Source organism: Scophthalmus maximus, chromosome 21 (assembly GCF_022379125.1).
Source record: "Scophthalmus maximus strain ysfricsl-2021 chromosome 21, ASM2237912v1, whole genome shotgun sequence".
Lineage (NCBI taxonomy): Eukaryota > Metazoa > Chordata > Actinopteri > Pleuronectiformes > Scophthalmidae > Scophthalmus > Scophthalmus maximus.
The window spans coordinates 15,775,242-15,798,063 of NC_061535.1; the positions used below are offsets into that span (position 1 = coordinate 15,775,242).

The 22,822-nt window shown below is 51.5% G+C and overlaps 3 protein-coding genes and 1 long non-coding RNA gene across 12 annotated transcripts in view; 2 read left to right on the forward strand and 2 right to left on the reverse strand.

Moving 5' to 3' along the window:
* LOC118291461 (histone-lysine N-methyltransferase 2C-like) overlaps positions 1-10,784 on the reverse strand; it is a 36,195-nt gene extending 25,411 nt beyond the window's left edge. For all 6 annotated transcript variants that reach the window (XM_047329934.1, XM_047329932.1, XM_047329931.1 and 3 more), the window contains exons 1-13: positions 10,645-10,784; positions 9,231-9,446; positions 8,689-8,768; positions 7,744-8,314; positions 7,333-7,512; positions 7,192-7,214; positions 6,901-6,984; positions 6,713-6,822; positions 6,478-6,628; positions 6,200-6,371; positions 5,971-6,088; positions 5,699-5,862; positions 74-5,526 (exon numbers count right to left, since the gene is read on the reverse strand). In XM_047329934.1, the coding sequence (XP_047185890.1) occupies positions 74-5,526; positions 5,699-5,862; positions 5,971-6,088; positions 6,200-6,371; positions 6,478-6,628; positions 6,713-6,822; positions 6,901-6,984; positions 7,192-7,214; positions 7,333-7,512; positions 7,744-8,314; positions 8,689-8,768; positions 9,231-9,445 (7,321 nt within the window). In that variant the 5' untranslated portion in view covers position 9,446; positions 10,645-10,784. The remainder of the gene's footprint in view (positions 1-73; positions 5,527-5,698; positions 5,863-5,970; positions 6,089-6,199; positions 6,372-6,477; positions 6,629-6,712; positions 6,823-6,900; positions 6,985-7,191; positions 7,215-7,332; positions 7,513-7,743; positions 8,315-8,688; positions 8,769-9,230; positions 9,447-10,644) is intronic.
* On the forward strand, positions 10,123-11,490 carry LOC118291462. 2 transcript variants are annotated; one of them, XR_004786673.1, is made up of 2 exons: positions 10,123-10,228; positions 10,677-11,490. It is a non-coding gene; the product is annotated as an uncharacterized LOC118291462 (long non-coding RNA). The 2 variants fall into 2 exon arrangements; XR_004786672.1 differs by having other exon boundaries at positions 10,201-10,333.
* A 1,406-nt stretch (positions 11,491-12,896) lies between these two features.
* xrcc2 (X-ray repair complementing defective repair in Chinese hamster cells 2) lies at positions 12,897-15,907 on the reverse strand. The gene is made up of 7 exons (XM_035619743.1): positions 15,769-15,907; positions 15,399-15,600; positions 14,935-15,016; positions 14,707-14,742; positions 14,471-14,620; positions 14,049-14,316; positions 12,897-13,258 (listed from the first exon to the last, which is right to left on the reverse strand). The coding sequence occupies exons 2-7, from the start codon at positions 15,465-15,467 to the stop codon at positions 12,967-12,969; spliced, it is 897 nt and encodes a 298-aa protein (XP_035475636.1). The 5' UTR covers positions 15,468-15,600; positions 15,769-15,907; the 3' UTR covers positions 12,897-12,966.
* A 1,570-nt stretch (positions 15,908-17,477) lies between these two features.
* Positions 17,478-22,494, forward strand: galnt11 (UDP-N-acetyl-alpha-D-galactosamine:polypeptide N-acetylgalactosaminyltransferase 11 (GalNAc-T11)). 3 transcript variants are annotated; one of them, XM_035618777.2, is made up of 12 exons: positions 17,478-17,638; positions 19,151-19,407; positions 19,691-19,814; positions 19,929-20,095; positions 20,205-20,330; positions 20,405-20,654; positions 20,797-20,914; positions 21,013-21,165; positions 21,284-21,499; positions 21,582-21,686; positions 21,773-21,910; positions 21,999-22,494. In XM_035618777.2, the coding sequence occupies exons 2-12, from the start codon at positions 19,185-19,187 to the stop codon at positions 22,128-22,130; spliced, it is 1,752 nt and encodes a 583-aa protein (XP_035474670.1). In that variant the 5' UTR covers positions 17,478-17,638; positions 19,151-19,184; the 3' UTR covers positions 22,131-22,494. The 3 variants fall into 3 exon arrangements, with proteins under 3 accessions (XP_035474670.1, XP_047185906.1, XP_035474668.1); XM_047329950.1 differs by lacking the exon at positions 17,478-17,638 and adding an exon at positions 17,927-17,984 and having other exon boundaries at positions 19,148-19,407; XM_035618775.2 differs by lacking the exon at positions 17,478-17,638 and adding an exon at positions 18,038-18,144.
* The last annotated feature ends 328 nt before the right edge of the window (positions 22,495-22,822 follow it).

Consider the following 22,822-nt stretch of genomic DNA (forward strand, 5'->3'; position numbering starts at 1 on the left):
GATACAAACACGTTACAAACTAAATCAGCACACATGACACAGAATTTTAATGGTCAGTGTCCCTGGGACTCACCCTCAGCAGCTGCAGACTTCCTCTCTGTTTTTGGGTCTCGCTCAAGGTTCCCAGGACCAGCGTCAGGCCGAACAGGACTAGCAGGACCAGGACTAGGGCTGTTTTCAGACTGCACAGTAGTAGCAAGAGTAGGGAGAACCTGATTGGGACCGGGGCTAGCCTCGCACCTTGTAGTTCTATCGAGAACAGGACTGGGACCAACTTTTGGCTGCAGAGGGCTGACAGGACTAGGACCAGGGGAATTCGGTGTAGAACCTGAATCCATGGGGCCACAAACAGGACTTGCAGCTGGGCTACTGTGCACAGAGCTGGCTTGAGCTTGCAGAGTGTGACAGGAGAATGTGTGAGCAGGGTTAGGGGCTGGGGGTGACGGGGCAGGGGGTGGGGGACTAGCAGGCGTTTCACTAGTGTGACTAGTGCTAGGCATCGCAGCGTTATCCTGAGAGGGGGCAGAATGAACGGGACTAGCATGGCTCACACTAGCCTGAATTGAAGTAGCATCAACAAAGGGCGTTGTTCTTTCTTCTTGGTTTTCAAGAGCTAAACTGTCAGGGTCTGGGTGAGGACTAACTGGAGACGGGCTAACCTGGCTCAGACTAGCCTGGTTGAGGCTAGCCGCAGGTGAGTCATCAGGTTTGGAACTGGCAGGTTCTGAGATCATCTGCATGATTTTGTCTGTAGACACAAGTCCTGGATCAAGGTGAACTGCAGTGGGAAGAACATAGCTATGTATTATAGAACTGGCCGTGGGGTCGTCATCAGGATTTGAACTTACCGAAGAGGGGCTCAGCTGTGCCACAGAAGGGCCAGAAGGAGTTCCAGTGTCGAGAGATAGGCTATAATGTGGGTTATCTGCTGGACTATAAAAGGTTTCACTGGCCTGAGCTGGACTGTGAGGTGGACTAAAACAAACAACAGAAGCATGTGCAGGGCTACTGTACGTCAAGTTAGATAATGAGGGACTCTGTATTTTGAGAGGGCCTGAGTGGACACCGCTAGAGGTGCTCTGTATGTGAACAGGACTAGCTTGACCAGCAGGACTAGACCTTGGTGGACTGTGGATTATACATACATCAGGTAGGCTAGCTGAGTGGGGACCTGTCTGGCCACTGCAGTCTAAGATAATGTTGCTGGGACTGTGGATAACAGAGTTACTAGCTGGGCTACAAGCAGTCAGCATACAGTGTGGAGGACTAAAGCTAGCTGGAGTAGTCTCTGAAGGACTACAGGTAGTTTGGACATGTGAGGGACTTGCCTGACAAGGATGTGTGTGACTTTGGCTCGTGAGCTCCGCAAAACTAAAAATGTTGGGAATAGTTATCTCTGGAGCATCTATGGTGCCCGTTGGATTGCAGCCACCGCTGGCTTCTGTGAGAGTTGCGTCAGCATTTCTAGCAGTAGTATGAACTGGACTGCTGGGAGTGGAGTTAGGATAGCAGGGACCAGCTTCTGACTGAATAATAAGAGTTGAGTGGTTGAGAGCTACCTGCATCTCTTCATCCTGACACGAGGGAGTGTGGATTGCTGAGATGTTAGTCTCAGACGTTGAATGGCTGATGTGTGCAGGGCTAGTCTCAATTGGCATGGAGCTAGCACAAGCCTGAAGAGTGCTGGCAGGGCTAGTAGGCATTTCACTGGTACGTGTAGGGCTAGAACTAGCTGAGCTAGCTTGGATATGTATGGGGCTAGCTTTGCCTTCCATGCAGCCTGAGGGTCTGTCATGAGAAGGCCACTGATAACTGTGGCTAGCTGGGTGAGGATTTTCCTCAGTTTCATCAGCACAAGGTGAGAAAGTTAGGCTACTGTGTTCCGTTGAAGTGCTAATGTGAACAAGGCTTTCTGGTAAGGAGCTAGCAGGGACATGGCAAGGGCTACACGGGTCAGGGCTAAGCAGGCTACACTGAATAGGACCAAACTGGTTTGGAAGATGAGCATCTGTGCCGTGGCTATCAGGAGACACAGTGGACAGTTCACAGGTGAGGCTACTTTCCAGTGTTTGGCCATCAATGTTTGAACTCAGCGGTATAGGGCTATGCTCCAAAGACTTCAGCTTTGTAGTACTGGTTTCGGTGGATTCCTCAGTGACTCTTAACTTTGCAGGAAGCCAAGAAGGAAGCAGGCTAAGCTGCAAAGGACTCACAGGCTGTATGGAGTAGGCTTGTACTGGGCTAGCAGGCTGTGACAGACTACACTGTGTTGGTCTCAGTGGGGAGGGTGATGGACTACATGGAGCGGAAACGGACCTCAATGAGGCGTATCGTCTTGCTGTCTGGGTAAACCTACAGTAGTCTGACGAGGAGTCCTGTTCCAGTGTAGAAATTTCCTGTGCAGCCCCACACTGCAGTTGAGCAGGGGTGCTTGATCCAGGGATCTCCTGGTCCAGTGTAGATTCAGCATTCTGTATGGAACTCTGCGGAGGTGAGGTGCCAACTTGTCTAGCACTATGTGGCGTAGAACTATGACAACTTTGTCGGGGACTGTGCTGAGGCTGTTTGATGATGATATTAGCAGGACTACATGATCTATCCTGCTGTGTCTCTGTGGTGATGTCCTGCGCAGGATTTCGGCTGATCTGCGGCTCCAAAATCCCTGGCTGAACCAAGCGAGGACTAAGCATTTCCTGGGTCTCACTATATGCAAGGCCACAAGGAAGGGGCCTACCTTGTGTTGGACTCTGCTGAGACTCTGCGGCTTTAAGCTGCTCCACTGTGGGATTCTGGATAGGGCTAGTAGAGGTGCAGATTAGCTGGTTACAACTTTGCTGAGCCTGCGTGGAAGTCACATGGGTAGTGCTGAGTTGCAGTTGAACAGAATCAGGAGGGGAAGGCATAGTTCTTTTTTGAAGTTCTGGACCAGAGTGAGCCTCTGTAGGGCTTTCTTGGAGCAATAATGTATTACAGTGAGAAGGGGGTTGTCTTTCCTGGACTTCTACAGGACTAGGTTGCAATGGTGGAAGTTCTGTAGTATCATAGGAAGAAGGCAAAGGACTTGTTTCAAACTCTGCTGTACCAGGGTGACCGGGAATTTCATTTTTTTGGAGCTCCGTTTGATTAGAATAAGATGTTTTCAGAATTGCTTGGAGCTCTGATGGATCGGGGTGAGTAGGTACAGGACATGGTTGGAGCTCAGATGTATCAGGGTGTGTAGGTGAAAGACTTTGTTGGAGCTCTGAAGGATCAGGGTGAGTAGGTTCAGGACTTTGTTGGAGCTCTGAAGGATCAGGGTGAGCGGATGCAGGACTCTGTTGGAGCTCTGAAGGATCAGGGTTAATAGGTGCAGGACTCTGTTGGAGCTCTGAAGGATCAGGGTGAGCGGATGCAGGACCCTGTTGGAGCTCTGAAGGATCAGGGTGAGCGGATGCAGGACCCTGTTGGAGCTCTGAAGGATCAGGGTGAGCAGATGCAGGACCCTGTTGGAGCTCTGAAGGATCAGGGTGAGTGGGTGCAGGACTTTGTTGGAGCCTTGAAGGATCAGGGTGAGCGGATGCAGGACCCTGTTGGAGCTCTGAAGGATCAGGGTGAGTGGGTGCAGGACTTTGTTGGAGCTCTGAAGGATCAGGGTGAGTGGGTGAAGGACTTTGAAGAAGCTCTGAAGGATCAGATTGAGTGGGTGAAGGACTCTGTTGGAGCTCTGAAGGATCAGAGTGAGTGGGTGCAGGACTCTGTTGGAGCTCTGAAGGATCAGAGTGAGTGGGTGCAGGACTCTGTTGGAGCTCTGAAGGATCAGAGTGAGTGTGTGCAGGACTCTGTTGGAGCTCTGAAGGATCGGGGTTAAAAGGTGCAGGACTCTGTTGGAGCTCTGAAGGATCAGAGTGAGTGGATGCAGGACTCTGTTGGAGCTCTGAAGGATCAGAGTGGGTGGGTGCAGGACTCTGTTGGAGCTCTGAAGGATCAGAGTGAGTGTGTGCAGGACTCTGTTGGAGCTCTGAAGGATCAGAGTTAGTGGGTGCAGGACTCTGTTGGAGCTCTGAAGGATCAGGGTGAGTAGGTGCAGGACTTAGTTGGAGCTCTGAAGGATCAGGGTGGGTAGTTGCAGGACTCTGTTGGAGCTCTGAAGGATCAGGGTGAGCAGGTGCAGGACTTTGTTGGAGCTCTGGAGGAGCAGGGTGAGTAGGTGCAGAACTTTGTAGGAGCTCTGAAAGATCAGGGTGAGCAGGTGCAGGACTTTGTTGGAGCTCTGAAGGAGCAGGGTGTGTGGGTGCAGGACTTTGTAGGAGCTCTGTATGATCAGGGTGAGTATGTGTAGGACTTTGTTGGAGCTCTGAGAGATCCTGCTGAGTAGGTGCAGGACTCTGTTGGAGCTCTGAAGGATCAGGGTTAATAGGTTCAGGATTTTGTTGGAGCTCTGAAGGACCAGGTTGAGTAGGTACAGGACTCCGTTGGAGCTCTGAAGGATCGGGGTTAATAGGTGCAGGACTCTGTTGGAGCTCTGAAGGATCGGGGTTAATAGGTGCAGGACTCTGTTGGAGCTCTGAAAGATCAGGGTTAATAGGTACAGGACTTTGTGGGAGTTCTGAAGGATCAGGGTGAGTAGGTGCAGGACTTTGTTGGAGCTCTGAAGGATCAGGGTGAGTAGGTGCAGGACTTTGTTGGAGCTCTGAAGGATCAGGGTGAATAGGTGCAGGACTCTGTGGGAGTTCTGAAGGATCAGGGTGAGTAGGTGCAGGACTCTGTGGGTGTTCTGAAGGATCAGGGTGAGTAGGTGCAGGACTCCGTGGGAGTTCTGAAGGATCAGGGTGAGTAGGTGCAGGAATCTGTGGGTGTTCTGAAGGATCAGGGTGAGTAGGTGCAGGACTCTGTGGGAGTTCTGAAGGATCAGGGTGAGTAGGTGCAGGACTCTGTGGGAGTTCTGAAGGATCAGGGTGAGTAGGTGCAGGACTCTGTTGGAGTTCTGAAGGATCAGGGTTAGTAGGTGCAGGACTTTGTTGGAGTTCTGAAGGATCAGGGTGAGTAGGCGCAGGACTTTGTTGGAGTTCTGAAGGATCAGGGTGAGTAGGCGCAGGACCTTTTTGGAGTTCTGATGTATCAAGGTGAGTAGATGTAGGACTTGGGAGCCCTAATGCCTTTGGGTGAGATGGACTTTGCTGAGGGTCTGCAGGACTTTGTTGGCGCTCTAATGGATCAGGATGAGTAGGTGAAGGAGTCTTTTGGAGCTCTGATGAATTGGGGTGAGATAGTGTAAGACCCTGCTGCAATGGTGTACCCATGGTATTTGTAGGACTCTGTGGTGGCTCTAAGCAGATGAGCCGGACTGGGCTATGAGCGGTAAGATTGATGGGTGGATCCTCAGTATGACTGCAGATAGGTGGTGTCTGTGTGACACTGACGGGCAGGTCTGGTGTGGGACTGCGTGGGATTAGATCCTCCTCCTGATGCCTGCAGGTGGAGCAGATGTAACTTTCAGACCCCGCCCTGCCCTCTCCAGTTTGGACAGCGCACTCTGTATGGACACACCTGTAACAAAACCCCAAAATTTAAAGTGAATGGAACTGGATAAACGGCCAGGGCTAATTTGGTGGAAATTAACTAAAAGCAATGTTACTGTTATATTGTAAATGGTGTCGTAGACCAGCGCCTCCGTCCAGTGATGTTCACACCATGACCCTGTGTGTGTGTGTGTGTGTACCTAAAGCAGCAGGTACAGGTGAGATACTCCTGTGGTGTGTAGAGGTCGGGGGCGTGGCCACAGAGAGGGCAGGGCAGGGCTGGGTCACATGACTCGCACAGGAACGGATGATTGGCCCACAGGCCTGACGACCTCACGCCACAGCGACGGCACATTCTGCAATTCTGGAGAAAAGAAGTTTTAAAAATCACATGGGTTCATTGAAAGGTCAGCGCTGACACCAGTATGTGTGTGTGTGTGTGTGTGTGTGTGTGTGTGTGTGTGTGTCTCACCTTGCAGCTCCAGCCAGTGCTCGGTGTGTGATCCAGTGGTGGAGTGAGACAGTGTGTGTGATAAGCTTTATCACAGCGCTCACACACCAGCATCATCACACCATCCTCCCCCTGCAGCCTAACACGGGATGACATTCACCAGACAATTCAGATGAGTTTGTATTCAGACTAATCCATTAATCAAACAACACATTAACTGAATAATCAATAATGGAAATGATTCTGTTACCTGCAGCACTGACACGCTCGACACTGAGGACACTGCCAACCGGCCCGGCACAGGGGGGAGGGGGCCAGAGGGGGGTCCAGGCAGCTGCCGTGGTAACAGTTACCACAGCAGCAACACATCAACAGACCACTGTCATCACCGCCATCCGAACACAGCGCACACTGTGGAACGTCTGGCGAGAGAGAGACACGGTTAAAATTTTAACTGTGTGCGTGTGTGTACCTGAGTTTGAGTGCGCGCGCTTGTGTGTCTACCTGTGTGTGTGAGTGTGTGTGTACCTGTGTGTGTGTGCCTTGTACACAGTGTGTGTCTCTGGTTCCAGTCCTGATGGGCTCCGGCAGCAGCAGCACAGGGGAAGTGGTAGCTCCGCCCACAGCTCGTCTCCCGGCAACGTAACGACGCCCCGAGTCGACCGCAGAACGCACACACCTGGACAGGTGAGAGAGAAGGAGGGGCTTGGTGAGGCCATGCTCCTCCTGGTCATGCGGGCATGTGATCAGATACAAAACTCACCTGTGTGCTTCCCGAGTCGATGGCTTTGTCCACATAGAGCAGTGATTGGCCCTCGCCTCGACACACCCCCTCCGACCAGGCTGCACACTGCAGGTGAGCACAGCACTGACCTGCGCAACACACACACCAAGTCAGGTCTACAGACCAAGATTGGGGGGGGGGGGGGTGGGGGGGGAGAGCTTCTGTACCTGTGGGGTCAAACAGTGATTGGACGTTGATGTCATGTGGGAGGCCGACGGGTCCGAGCTGCTCCACAAACTCTGACGACTCTCCTGAAACATCAGGACATGGATGAGCAGAGTGACACACACACACACACACACACACACACACACACACACACACACACACACACACACACACACACACACACACACACACACACACACACACACACACACACACACACACACACACACACACACACACACACACACACACACACTTCAAATCAGTTGATATGACAGTGGAGGACTCACCACACTGCTCTGGACTGCTGCACCTGCGCACGCGCAGACACACACACACACACACACACACAAGTTAACAATCATGATTCTGAGATGAGTGGTTTGACCTTTGTTTTGGAAAAGGTATAAACAGGAAGTGAGGTCACTCACGAGGGCGGGGCCTGGTTGCCGCGGTAGCAGTGGTCGTGGCAGTCGCTGTCGCGGTCGGTGGAGGCTCGGCGGTTGAGGATGTGGAGGGGGATGTAGCCGGGCGTCGGGCCGAACACCAACAGCCTGCCCTGACCCAAAGGTGGCTCGTTGCCACGGTTACAGAAGGCACACTGCTTCAGACTGTGGGGCGAGAGACAAGGAGGACACATGGGGGGAGAGAGAGAGAGTGTGTTTACGATGGATGGTCTCATTTGTCCACACACACACACACACACACACACACACACACACACACACACACACACACACACACACACACACACACACACACACACACACACACACACACACACACACACACACACACACACACACACACACACACACACACACACACACACACACACACACCGTTTGTTGGCGTGTCCCAGGATGGGGGTGGGCGAGGCCCCGGACTCCTCTGACGGAGAGCGCAGGTACAGAGGGGACAGCGAATTGTCGTCCTCCAGCTGAGGGCAGGGGGACACAGGAAGACTTGAGCAGGGACTCAGAGCTGGACTCTGCTCCGTGGGACTGGCCCCGCCCCCTTCAGTCTCCATGGGAACCCTGCCGGGACTGCAGTCCTCCTCCAGGGGGGCTGGGATGTAAACTGGGCTACGGTCCGGGGACATGGAGGTGGCCAAGGGGCCGGGGCGAGGTTCTTCCCCAGGACTGGAGGCCGGTCCGGGACTAGAGGCAGGGAGCACAGCAGGAGGAGCAGTGCTGGTTGTGGTCTCCTCTTCAGCACTGTGAGCTGGTTGTGGGCTGGACTCTGGGACTGTGGGGTCAGGGGGAGATGGGTCAGGGTCCAACTTAGACTCTGGACTGAAGCTTTCCTTGCTGGGTTCAGGTTCGGGTTCGGGTTCAGGGTCTGGGTCTGGGTCTGTGTTAGATTTCCTCCTAGAGGTGGATCGACGGCGTCCTGTGTTCTTCTCCTTCACGTCTGCAGAGCACAAACACAGAGTTCAAACTGAGGCCGCGTCAGGAAGTCCCAACAGAGCATCAAAATGATGTGTGTTCAGATCCATGACTTCAACTACTTGTTTGATCAGACACTTCCTGATTCTGAACTTCATTCAAACCAGGTTATTGTGACAAACAACCAGCGTCGCTGACACTTCCTGTCAGTAACACTTCCTGTCAGTAACACTTCCTGCTCAGACGTTTCACCATCACTGTTCACCTCAGAGGGGGTTCTGTTACCAAGCAACCGACGGCAGAGGAGACAATCTACTTCTTGTTTACACCACACGACCAGTGTACGCGAGGGGCCATGTGAGGTGTCATCAGGTGTGGACGGAGCGATGTTGTACACACCTGTCTTGTTGGGGGATTTCTTCTGCGTGGCGTCTGTGATCTCTTCATCCTCTACCTGTGCTCTGCCTCGACTCCGCCCCCTGTAAACACACACAACAGAAACCCACCTCTCATCATCTGGGGTGAAGCGCAGCGATGTCACAGTGAGGCGTTTTGATTGATTGATTAATTGATCGATCACTCAACAGATCAACAGAGTGAAAACAGCTGCAGACAGTTAGTGTTCATGTGAACATGATGACATCACAACCTGACCCCCAACAGAGAGGGAGTGTGGGAGTGTGTATGTGTGTGTGTGTGTGTGTGTGTGTGTGTGTGTGGGCGCGCATGCGCGTGCGTGCGTGCGTGCCGTCCTCGCTGCTCATTACCCAGCATGCAAATTAACCACTTCCTGTCCTACACAACACCCCCGCCCCCCCCAGCTTGCTCAGTGTGCGTCTGGGAGAGAGGAGTGAGTTCACAGCTGCTTGGAACAAAAACTAATGATTATCTGCTATTGATCCAGCTGAACGTCAGGTGGAGTCTGACGACATGTCACTCACTTCTTCCTTGACTTTGAAGGGGGAGGGGGAGAAGGGGGGGCGGGTGGCGCAGAGCGGCCGTTGCTCCCATCTTTCCGAGGTCGTCCACGAGTTCGCCTCTCGATGGCAGAGCTCGTAGCGGCGGCTCTGGCCAGCTGAGCGCTGCGTCCGGCCCGAGTGACGGGAGGCGGCGGTCCTCTGTCCCGAGGCTCCTGAGACTGAGCCTCAGATGGCATTCTGGGTAAAACACATCAGAGAGGGAGGGAATTTAAAGATCCTTTAATAAACACGGTGACATTTGAAGCTAACACACAAACAACACAAGCTCAGTCTGAAAACGGTGAAACACACGATCACGAGTGACGTTCAGTTCACAGAACTGTCAGATCCTGAGGAGCTGGAACCATCAGAGGTCTGGTTCTGGTTCTCAACTGAACCTAAACCAGAACCTGCCCACATCCATCTGCACTGTTTCAGGTCAAGTCCTCCCCTATCCATCCCTCATGGCCCTGAGCCCCCAGAACCCGTGTGACCTCACCCTCCTCAGACCCGGTCCAGTCTGAGACCCTCTGGACATTCAGCTGTGACCCACCAGTAAAAAGTTTCTTCTCTTGTTGTGCTCCACCTGACCTCACATTGACCTGCTGTGACCTCACAGACACGTCAGTGACCTCTGGATGGCTTCATCATTACACTACAATAATCTGATCACACGAAGCAAACGTCAATATTCATAACTACATCTGCAACAGTCAGTAATCAATCATCTGATCGACAGAAATGCACTCCTCTACTTTTCTGATCACTGATCGATCTCTTCAGAAGTAAACCTGCACGTGTTTGTAGGTTAAAGTTCATCTCTCTGTCTCGGCTGACCACAAACTGATGATGATGATGATGATGATGATGATGACCAGAACCACAGCAGATCACTGATCAGCAGACGGATCGATAATGAAGACGACCACCGTCAACACGTGACCCATGTCGGTGTGGAGGTTACTCAGGTACAAAGACAGGTGAGGGTTCTGAGCCTCGAACGTTCCCACGCTGATCAAATCACCTGTTAGCGGTTCACCGGAACCTGCCGAGTGTCGCCGAAGCCCGAGTCGAACCGCGTCACGGTGAGAAACACTCGGTGTCCGAACGTGTGAATGAAGCGGAGCTGCGGAAACACGGCGGCGAGCGGTTAGCCGTTAGCCGTTAGCTCCCCCGGACCGCCCAGTTGACTGATCACCTCTCTATTAGCATTAGCATTAGCAGGCAGGCTAGCTGTTAGCGCGCACCACAAACGAGCGCTTCTCGGCTCCACGGCGCTAATTGTGCCGCACTTCGCACCGCAGAGACCGGCGCCAGGTCCGCGCGGGACCGGGGATAAAAACCGAGGAGCGAACCGGCACCGGTGTCGAGACACGGCTGAAGAAAACCTCCTTACTGATTTGATGCGATTCTCTTTTTCCTCTCCAGCTCCTCACAACTCAAAGCGACGCGTTGAGACGCAGCGGCGAACTTCTCCGACAGATCACATCCGCTTCACTCGTCCTGCTCGACGCGGGGGTCCGACGGAACATTCCCGGAGGCCGCGGGACCGAAGAAAGACGCTTTTTCTCATGAAAACTGGCGACGAATTAAAGTTGAAGCGGCCGCTCCGTCATGGAGGCCATGTTTGGGAGCGACCGAAGCACCGCCTGTCAGCGCCAGCGGGAAAAGTAGGTCCCCGAACACGTTCACTACCGCCCCGGAGCGGAGCCGGTTACCGGACACGGTTTATCGACTGCATCCCGGTTAGAGGCGACGTTCCACCCGCGTGACGGTCAGAAGTGAGCAGCTTCATCCACGTCTGCGTCACACTCCGTTCATTTGTTTGTGTTGTGAAAAGTGTCTGACCCCGCGGAGGGATCTGATCACAGCGGCTCCGGTGAAGAGGCTCTGTCATCAGACCTGAAGTCCCGGACTGGATCCACGAGGAGGATCCGGACTGGACCCCCGAGATGACCCGGACTGGTACCCCGATAGGACCCGGACTGGATCCCCGAGGACCCGGACTGCTATCGAACCACCGGCAACACAACTTCATATTATTATTTTATGTTGATCAGTTAAAACACACACACAACACACACACACATTATATGATTATCTTTATTAAATCATTAATGCGCAGCTTCAGAACCTCATCAGTAACCATGACAACTGGAGCCCAGCTGATATGAAAACATTTATTCAACAGAAGAAACTATGCTGAAAATATTTTACATAAAAAATATATTTTCCCAATCTTTATATTTGGTCGCATTTGTGTTTTCTTTTTATTAATCTACTAAATTAATCGCAAGTAGTTTTTATTAAAAAAAAGGTAAAGATTCTCTGATTTCAGCTTCTTAAATGTGAATATGTTCTGGTTTCTTTGCTCCTCTGTGACAGTGAACTGAAGATCTTTGGTGTGTGGACGAAACAAAACATCATCTAAGAGTTTGGGAAACAGAATCAACAATTTTCCACCATTTTAATGAACCAAACAACTGATCAATTAATCAAGAAAATAATCGACAGATGAATCGATAATGAAAATAATCGTTAATAATAATACAAAAAATGATTTGTGTACTTGTCCTCTGATCAAGGTCCATAAAAACCTTGTGGACCATGGGAACAACATGAGAATCACCTGATGATCCATGTGACCCTGAACACTTGAGGAACCACTAAAACATCCATAGTTACCAAAGGTACCACATGAAGGAACAGTAGATCCTCCAGATGAACCTCCTGAAGGACCAGTAGATCCTCCAGATGAACTACTTGAAGGACCAGTAGATCCTCCAGATGAACTACCTGAAGGACCAGTAGATCCTCCAGATGAACCTCCTGAAGGACCAGTACATCCTCCAGATGAACCTCATGAAGGACCAGTACATCCTCCAGATGAATCACCTGAAGGACCAGTACATCCTCCAGATGAACCACCTGAAGGACCAGTACATCCTCCAGATGAACTACCTGAAGGACCAGTAGATCCTCCAGATGAACCTCCTGAAGGACCAGTACATCCTCCAGATGAACCACCTGAAGGACCAGTACATCCTCCAGATGAACCACCTGAAGGACCAGGAGATCCTCCAGATGAACCTCCTGAAGGACCAGTACATCCTCCAGATGAACCACCTGAAGGACCAGTACATCCTCCAGATGAACTACCTGAAGGACCAGTAGATCCTCCAGATGAACCTCCTGAAGGACCAGTACATCCTCCAGATGAACCTCCTGAAGGACCAGTACATCCTCCAGATGAACCACCTGAAGGACCAGTAGATCCTCCAGATGAACCTCCTGAAGGACCAGTACATCCTCCAGATGAACCACCTGAAGGACCAGTATATCCTCCAGATGAACCACCTGAAGGACCAGTAGATCCTCCAGATGAACCTCCTGAAGGACCAGTAGATCCTCCAGAGGGGACACGAATTATCATTACAATCTATAGAACCTTCTGGAAACCCCTCAGGACTTCAGGACCTCTGGATCCTCTTCACTGGACATCTAGAAACTTGTAGAAACGACTGAAGGACTCACAGAACCTCCTCAAGACAATCTTACTGATGAATAAACTGTCAGTACGCTGGTGTTTTCTGTTTGACGTGCTGCTGTACATGAGATCATAAATCACTTCCTGGATCACAGCAGATCTTTACTGACCTCTGAATAAAGCATCTTTATTGATCAACCAACAAAGTGTAGAGAACTATGTTTTCATTGATCAGGTGAACTCCACTCCTCCGTCTGTCACGTAGAAGGAGCTGCTCCTGTGAGCCTTCGTCCCCGAGGAGGAGGAGGAGGTGCAGTGGACGGTCAAGACCTGCCGTCTTCCTGCGGTGGCGGCCATGTTGTTCCCAGCCTCCTGCCGGGAGCACAGCAGCCGGTGGATCACCAGTCGTTGCCAGGCGCGACAGAGGTACGGTCGGTCGGGGTCCGAGAAGGAGGAGGAGGAGGGTCCGCTGTAGCTCCTCCTGATGGCATGGCAGGTGGCAAACACAGTGATCCTGTAATCTCTGTAGGAGGAGGAGCCACAGATGAGATTCTGACAGTCCTGTGATGTTCTCTACCTTCAACCACCTGAAGAAGATCGACTCACAAAGTCCTGACACCTGAAACCCACACAACTACCGGACATATGAGCGGACACATCTCTGGAACTTCATCAGTGGATGACATCGACTCGACCCGTGGGACCATGAAATCCTCTGACAGGACACAATAACCCTGATGCTGTGTTCTCATCTGGCCCGTTTCTGATACGACGACAGGACGTCTGACCACAGTGACGTAGGGAGGAGCTTCACGCTGATTGGCTTTCACAACAACGTGTCATGTGGATATTTGAACTTGAGCGAGAGCCAGTAACGTGAAATCTGTCTACTCGCATCTTTGCATTGACTTTGTATGTAATCTACGTGCGTTTTGCTGTGTACGTCAGACATCTGCAGTGACCTCTAGAACCAGAGGACTAGAACCTCATTAATGACCAGGAGAACCTACTTCAAGTTTCCTCCAAGACCCTCCCCTCCGACTGAACTACTAGAACCCTCTCAATGACCTGTATGACTCCTCAGACCTCGAAGACCACTAGAACCACTAAAAGGACTCTACTCGAACAACTACCCCTTAACAACTCATCACCCAGTCAGATCATCTAATGTATCACAAGTACGTCCTACTGGACCAGCAGAACCTCCTGAAGAACCAACAGCACCTCCTTTAGGAGAACCACCTGCCAGAACACAAGAAAAAACCTGGGGGTGGTGTTGAACCACTAGAACCCTCTGATGGACAGAGACCCACCTGAGCAGTCGGCCCAGCAGCTCTGAACACTTGCTGAGCTTCTCCTCCTGCTTGGCGAGGTTGGCCCCGCCCTCGCAGCGATCTGGCCAATAGAACGCAGAGATGCTGTCGATGAGGAGGAGAGCCAGGCCGGGGCGCGACGAGAAGGAGTTCTCCAGGAAGTGGAGGGTGAGGAGGAGCTGGGAGGAGGAGGAGCAGTGGACGACCAGGAGGCGAGACAGACACGAACGACACGCCTCCTCGTCTGAGGCGGCCGAGGTAGAGAGAGCTAGACACACATGGAGGGAGAGAGAGAGGTTTACAGTGTGTAGTGCCCCCTGCTGCCCAGAGACTGTTCTCTCTCATCCAGCTCTGTGGTGTTACAGGTGAGACCTGTGCGGTGCCGAGGCTCATGGGTATTGTAGTTTACTGTGTGTGTGTACCTGCGTTCAGTCTGCTCTCCATGATGCTGACCAGTCGTAACATGTCCAGACTATAGTCTGTGTCCACAAACACAACGTCCGCCTCCAGTCCACCAGCAGCGTTTGGCAACACACAGCGACACAGTAGGTGGTAGAGCAGCTCCGTCTTTCCTGAGACAAACACACACACACAACTTAAAACAATCACACACACACTTCACAGGAAGGTCAGAGTGTTTCCTGTGCGGTGACCTCACCTGTTCCCTCGGAGCCGTACAGTTCCACCACCTCACCTGAAAACACAAAGGAGCTGATTGATCACTCAGTCCAACATCTACACGTTACTGAGGATGACATCACAGATGATGACATCCTCAGGAAGTGAGGCCACACTGAGTCACATCGACATGTGTCACAATAAAATCATTGAGGTCACGTGACACGTGGAGAAAAGATCTGTCAGCTGACATGAAGTGGTCAGTCACCATGTTGGGGTCCGCCATCGCCAGGAAACAGACGAGGTTCGATGTCCTTCAGACAGCGACGAGCCTCCAGACGAGCAAAGAGCTGCATAGACACACAGCAACAGACATTAGACTGTACCTGCTCCTGTGACCAGCTCATCTATCAATCATCAGTAATCAATAATATTTATCAGTGTTTAGTTTTAAGATGCGTCCTGACCTCGTCGCCAAGATTATAATACCACATACACTACTGTCACTACTACTAATACTCCTGCTTTAACTACCAGTACTATGAGTACTACCAGTACTATAGGTACTACCAGTACCGGTCCAGCTGCTGGTCATTAAATGTACATGAAGTCGAGTCCAGACTTTTATTTTGAAAGGTCGCGGCGGTGTTTCAGACTTTCAGTAAATCATTAAACTTCAACACAAACTCTGATGACATCATCACATGTAACGTGACGTGATCATATTCTGACCTGAGCGCCGCTTTCACTCATCTCCGCACGAACTTCTTCTTCTTCTCTTCGGCGCCTCTGTGACGTCATCTCACTTCCTGGTTTTTACCGTGACGTCGCTGACAGCTGCGCAGTGCGCGGCAGGTTTTCCCGTCTGCTGATTGGTTGTGAGACGTCACGGACTGTTTCAGTCTAATCATCGTGACGCCCCCTGGTGTGCAAACTGAAAATAGGTATATATTTTACATAAAAGGTTTATCTTCTCTCTTCTAGGTTTTTATATATTTGATTATATTGGTGTTTTCTTTGTATTAATAGTTATTTATTGTAAAGATTATGGTTAAACTGTAAAATATCCACATCATATTTCTTTATCATAAAGTTTTCTCACGAATATTTGTATCAGCATCGACCACAAAAATCCACAGGTATAGGAATCTGTTCACATACACACAAACACAAACACACACATACACACACAAACACACACATACACACACGAACACACACCTCCTCCTCCTGGTGTTTCACCTGATGCATCAGAGTAAAACTTGTCGACAGAATGATGTCATGATGAGCGCTGTGATGTTAACACACACTGACCAATGAGAGGAGCAGAACACTTCCTGGTTGAGGACCTGATAGCAGAGTGGTGTGGGAGGTGGACACTTTATTGACAACGTTCATCGGACCACACTCCAGCTGATGGTGTTACTGACATACACACAAACACACACACACACACATATGTGTGTGTGTGTGTTTATATAGCAAACTACAGTACACATGCATATGTATTTAATCCCATGGATCCATGGGATCTGATGGAGGTATTTAACCTCCATCAGATCCCAGTCCTCCACCATCCCATGACGGACCAGCCACTACACAGAACATGAGGACAGAGAAAATGAGGAGAACATGAGGACATGAGGAGATCATGAGGAGAACATGGGGACATGAGGAGAACATGAGGAGAACATGACATGAGGAGAACATGAGGACATGAGGAGATCATGAGAACATGAGGAGAACATGACATGAGGAGAACATGAGGACATGAGGAGAACATGAGGAGAACATGACGACATGAGGAGAACATGACGACATGAGGAGAACATGACGACATGAGGAGAACATGACGACATGAGGAGAACATGATGACATGAGGAGATCATGAGGACATGAGGAGATCATGAGGACAACATGGGGACATGGGGAGAACATGAGGAGAACATGACATGAGGAGAACATGAGGACATGAGGAGAACATGAGGATATGAGGAGAACATGAGGACATGAGGAGAACATGAGGAGAACATGACGACATGAGGAGAACATGATGACATGAGGAGAACATGAGGAGAACATGACGACATGAGGAGAACATGAGGACATGAGGAGAACATGAGGAGAACATGACGACATGAGGAGAACATGATGACATGAGGAGAACATGAGGAGAACATGACGACATGAGGAGAACATGAGGACATGAGGAGAACATGAGGAGGGACATGATGTGGGTCGGTCCGGTCGGTTGTTGTGATCGTGTCGGTGAGAGAGAGAGAGAGAGAGAGAGAGAGAGAGAGAGAGAGAGACTGCCTGTCTGGCTCTATTGCTCTCGACCCCCCCGCCCCACAGCACTTCCGGGTCAAAGGGAACGATGGAGAAAATAGAAATACATCTGACACCGGAGAGAGATTGTGTGTGTGTGTGTGTGTGTGTGTGGGAGGTTCAGTCGTCACGTGATGTCAGCTGCACCGGCCTGTGACACACCTCCGCCTCCTAGTGGTGATCTAACACAACAACATCAACAATATTAATAACAACAATAATAATTATTCATGATTATCATACGACTCTATGACATTTGATACCACAATAAACTATACTGTGATAAATCATACGTTCATTTACTACACTATGATAAACTATGATTAACTATTAAAAACTATAATCAACTTTAATAAACTATAAAACATTATAATAGACTATAATAATTATATATATATACTATAACAAAACGAATACATATTACACTATGGTATCATATGTATTATATATTATATCATTGTGCGTGTGTGTGTGTTCAGACCTCAGTTTTATTTTGACACTTCCGGCCCGAGCTGTCTTCCTCTAACAGGTGTATATTTTTGTCTTATTGTGAAAGTATTGGGCGGAAGTTACGTAGTGAGTGACCACTGTGAGGAATCTTGTGTCGGTGCTGCGGAGCCACGGACTGTCTGTGACGATAGAAGGTAAACACTTCACGGACTGATCGGTGAACCGACCGACCGACCTGCCGGGGGGAAAGACCGACCTGCCGGGGGGGGGGGAGACCGACCTGCTGGGGGGGGGAGAAACCGACCTGCCGGGGGGAGAGAGACCGACCTGCCGGGGGGAGAGCGAGCGACCTGCCGGGGGGAGAGAGAGCGACCTGCCGGGGGGGAGAGAGACCGACCTGCCGGGGGGAGAGACCGACCTGCCGGGGGGGAGAGCCCGACCTGCCGGGGGGGAGAGCCCGACCTGCCGGGGGGAGAGAGCCCGACCTGCCGGGGGGAGAGACCGACCTGCCGGGGGGAGAGAGACCGACCTGCCGGGGGGGAGAGAGAGCGACCTGCCGGGGGGGAGAGAGACCGACCTGCCGGGGGGAGAGACCGACCTGCCGGGGGGGAGAGCCCGACCTGCCGGGGGGGAGAGCCCGACCTGCCGGGGGGAGAGAGCCCGACCTGCCGGGGGGAGAGACCGACCTGCCGGGGAGCCGGTGAGCAAACAGCGGAGTTGAGCTCCATCACGAGACTAACGTGTCGCATATGAAACGTCATCAACATCGTCTCGTGCAGCCGGAGACGCTGTTCATCTATGAGCTATCAGCTAACGGTCGCTAGGCTAACGGCTTCCATTATCGGACGCTCTGCTCGCAGTTTAATCCGTGACAAAACTACACACACACACACACACACACACAAACAGTCAAACACAGTCACACAAACACATGGAGAGACACACAGTCACACACACAGTCACACACACACACCCGTGTGAGGGACTCTGTGTGTGTGTGTGTATGTGTGTGTGTGTGTGTGTGAGAGAGAGAGACTCAGACTCAGGTGTTGTGCATCAGGTGACCAGTCAGAGTGAAGCTGCTGCACTTTGGACTGTCATGAAGTAAAAGTTCCTCTGACCTCACTGACCAATCAGGTCACTTCCTCCACAACAACAGACTCGTCAAGATAGATAGATGGATGGTTGGATGGATGGATGGATAGATAGATACTTTATTTATCCCAAGCACGTTTCACACAGCACACATTAAAAATGTATACAATATCTACACAAATAAATGTAAAATATACGAATTGCAAAAGATATAGAGAATAATAATAATACATTTGAAGAATTTACATGAAATATTAACAGTGGAAATAGTGCAGTAGTACAATCAGTTACCAGAAGTGTGCAGAGGAACATGGTAACATGAAGGTGCCACTGTGCCAGGATTTATGTTTAATAATTAGCATAAACAGAGTCTTGAGTGTAGAACCGGGTCAGTGGATGAACTACATGTCCCATCAGGCCTCCGGAGACGACGTCCTGGATTAGAGGAAGAAGAAGAAGAAACGTTTTACAGTTTCACCATGAACTATAAATAAATAAAAACAAATTCAACCAACTATTAAGAACTTGAATAATAAAATAAAAAAGACACATTTTTACAGGGTTTTATATCTATTATAAACCAATAGTTTCTGTCTCTCTCTCTCTCTCAGCAGCGTAATGTAAGGCGATGCTCGCTCGGCCACCATGGCCAGTGTCACGTTGCGGTACTTCTGTTACGGCTGCTTCGTCACCTCGGTCACATGGTCCGTCCTCCTCTTCCTCTACTTCTCTCTGGGGGCGGAGCCCGGCGACGGCAGGACCCCGCTGCAGCACCGCAGCCATCCAATCACCAGAGACCTGGCGGACTGGAGGGCGGGGCGGCGGCCTATGCCGGCCAATAAGGGAGTGGAGCTGTCACCGGAGATGGGTGAGAGGCTGTGGTGTGTTATGGTGCTGCTGGGAATATGCAAATGAGGCATGGTCAGGTCCTGGTCCTGGTCCTGGTCCTGATTCTGGATCAGGATCAGGCTCTGGTCCTGGTTCATGTCCTGGTCCTGGTTCAGGTTCAGGTTCTGGTCCTGGTTCATGTCCTGGTCCTGGTTCAGGTTCTAGTTCAGGTTCTAGTTCAGGTTCAGGTTCTGGTTCTGGTTCAGGTTCTGGTTCCATGCCATGTTGTGTGAGGGGGCGTGTCACAGACTGTCTGTCTGCAGGGATGATCTTTAACGAGGCGGACCAGGAAGTCCGAGACACCGGTTACCACCGACATGCCTTCAACGTCCTGATCTCCCGACGACTGGGTCACCACCGGGAGCTGCCCGACACCAGAGACCCGCAGTAAGACACGAAGACCTCAGTGCATGATGGGAAACGTCTGGTTCTTGTTTACAGAAAAAATATCGTTTGATATTTCATCAATAATTGAATCATTTCAACGATGGATCTCCGCAGGTGTCGGGAGAAGATCTATCCTCTGGCTCTTCCTTCCGCCAGCGTCGTGATCTGTTTCTTCAACGAGGCGTTCTCCGCCCTTCTCCGGACCGTCCACAGCGTGTTGGATCGGACGCCGGCCTACCTGCTGCACGAGGTCATCCTGGTCGACGACCACAGTGAGCTTGGTAACGCCCCCGACCGCCCGCACACTTCACAATAAAAGACTTGATCAGATTCATTTTGAAAGTAAACTGCTTCCTGTACCACAGTAACTGTACTTCCTGTTCTGTTCAGACGAGCTGAAGGACGATCTGGATCGGTACGTGGGGGCGGAGCTTCAGGGGAAGGTCAGAGTGGTGAGGAACCAGCGGAGGGAAGGACTCATCAGAGGACGCATGATCGGAGCGTCTCATGCGACTGGTACGTAGAACAGAGTGACAGGTCGTCCTGTATGGAAGTTGTCCCCCCTGAGGTCAGAGGTCATGTGTGTGCAGGTGAGGTGCTTGTCTTCCTGGACAGTCACTGTGAGGTGAACCAGGCGTGGCTGCCGCCGCTGCTCGCCCCGCTGCAGAGGGACCGCCGCACCGTCGTCTGCCCCGTCATCGACATCATCTCAGCCGACACGCTTGCATACTCGCCCTCGCCCGTCGTCAGGGGCGGCTTCAACTGGGGGCTGCATTTCAAGTGGGACCCTGTCCCCCCCAACGAGCTCAACGGGCCCGAGGGCGCTACGGGACCCATCAGGTAACCAGCAGACACAACAGGAAGTTCTGATCGATCAGGTAACCAGCTGATTGATTAGACAATCGTCCCATGAATCCGATATTCAGCTGATCACCCCCCCCCCCCCCCCCCCCCCCCCCCACACACCCCCCACACCCCCCAGGTCTCCCACCATGGCGGGCGGTCTGTTCGCCATGAACAGGAAGTACTTCAACGAGCTCGGCCAATATGACTCCGGCATGGACATCTGGGGCGGTGAGAACCTGGAGATCTCCTTCAGGGTGAGAACTCTGTTTTACTGACTGTCAGTGAAGGGGTCAGGGTGTTAGCCTAGCTTAGCATGAAGCAGCAGCTGACGAGCAGTTGACGTGTGTGTCAGATCTGGATGTGCGGTGGGCAACTGCTCATCATCCCGTGCTCCCGGGTCGGACACATCTTCAGGAAGCGGCGTCCCTACGGGTCACCGGGGGGTCAGGACACCATGGCCCACAACTCCCTGCGGCTGGCGCATGTGTGGATGGACGAGTACAAGGTTAACACACACCACACACACACACACACACACACACACACACACACACACACACACACACACACACAGACACAGACCTGTGACCTCACTTCCTGTTCTGTCTGTGTGGTCCAATCAGGAGCAGTATCTGTCCCTGCGTCCGGAGCTGCGTGAGCGCAGTTTTGGCGACGTCGGCGAGCGCGTGGCACTGAGGCGGCGGCTGCAGTGTCACTCGTTCCGTTGGTACCTGGACACCGTCTACCCCGAGATGCAGGCTGTCGCCAACGGCAACAAGCAGCCGCCGCTGTTCGTCAACAAGGGTCTGCGGCGTCCAGCGGTGCTGCAGCGAGGACGGGTCCGTCACGCGCCTCAACTTTTGTCTGATTATTGATCACACGAGTTGTGAACTGATCGTCTGTCTGTCCGCCATCTTCCAGCTTCGTAACCTAGCAACCAGCCGTTGTCTGGTGGCCCAGGGTCGAGTCAGTCAGAAGGGCGGAGCCGTCGTCCTGCGGCCGTGTGACCCCCGCGACCCCGAACAGGTGAACCTCACGACCTGGACAAACACAAACACACGTTATCAGTCCGACCTTTGACCTGTGACCTTTGACCCTGACCCCGTGTTAAGGACTGGGCCTACGACGAGGAGGGTCAGCTGGTGCTGGCAGGTCTGCTGTGTCTGGACGTGTCAGAGGTCAGGACCTTTGACCCCCCCAGACTGATGAAGTGTCATGGCTCAGGAGGGTCACAGCAGTGGAGCCTGGGGGTCAGACACACATGCACACACACACAATATGATATATCATTATCATATAATGATAATGATAACCCGAGTCTCTCTCTCTCTCCTGTAGAAGTCGACCCGACTCTACCAGGTGTCTGTGGGTCAGTGTCTGTCTGTTGTTCAGCCCGTCGGACCTAAAGGTTACGTCTCCATGGCGATATGTGATGCCTCCCAGGCACAGCAGTGGCAGCTGGAGGGCTGAGTCCCGCCCCCAGGTGACAGACAGGCAGCTACAGGAAGTCCCGCCTCCGGGTGACGGACAGTCGGGCCTCGTCGTTTCGTGTCTGTGGTCTTGAGTTTTTAGTTTTTCTTCTCAGGACGATTTTAATTTTTGATTTTAATGTTTTTTTCTCATTGTGTGTTTCCACCTGGAAAAGTCCTGGAACACCTGAAGAATGTTTGCAGGCTCATGACGACTGGACTTTAAAGGTATTTATTGTATTTTAAAAACTTTTCAACATGTCTGAGGTCAGGACCTGGACCTGGACCTGGAACTCCCTGACTGTATTGCAGCATCTGAATTTTAAAGTTTGTGTCATTTCATGGTTAATAAATCATCAGTTTGATCAGCGTCTGGTTTACTCACTGTCAGTGAACGCATCATGAAGATGTGTCACATGTTCACGTCTCCGACGACTCGGACCAGCTGACCGGTCACAGTCCGATCATGTTAAAGTGTGATTCCCCTGACGACCAGCAGGTGTCAGCGTAACATGAGGTGAAGGTTCTCGTCCCCCGTAGTGGTTCAACCTCCTGGAGCCCCGAAGAGGTGTGATGATCCTGGATCAGATCCTGGGGTTGAGCAGGTACATGTAGTACTGCACTGTGTACTACATGTGCTGCACTGTGTACTACATGTGCTGTGTATCAGTCGACACTGAACTGTTCACAACT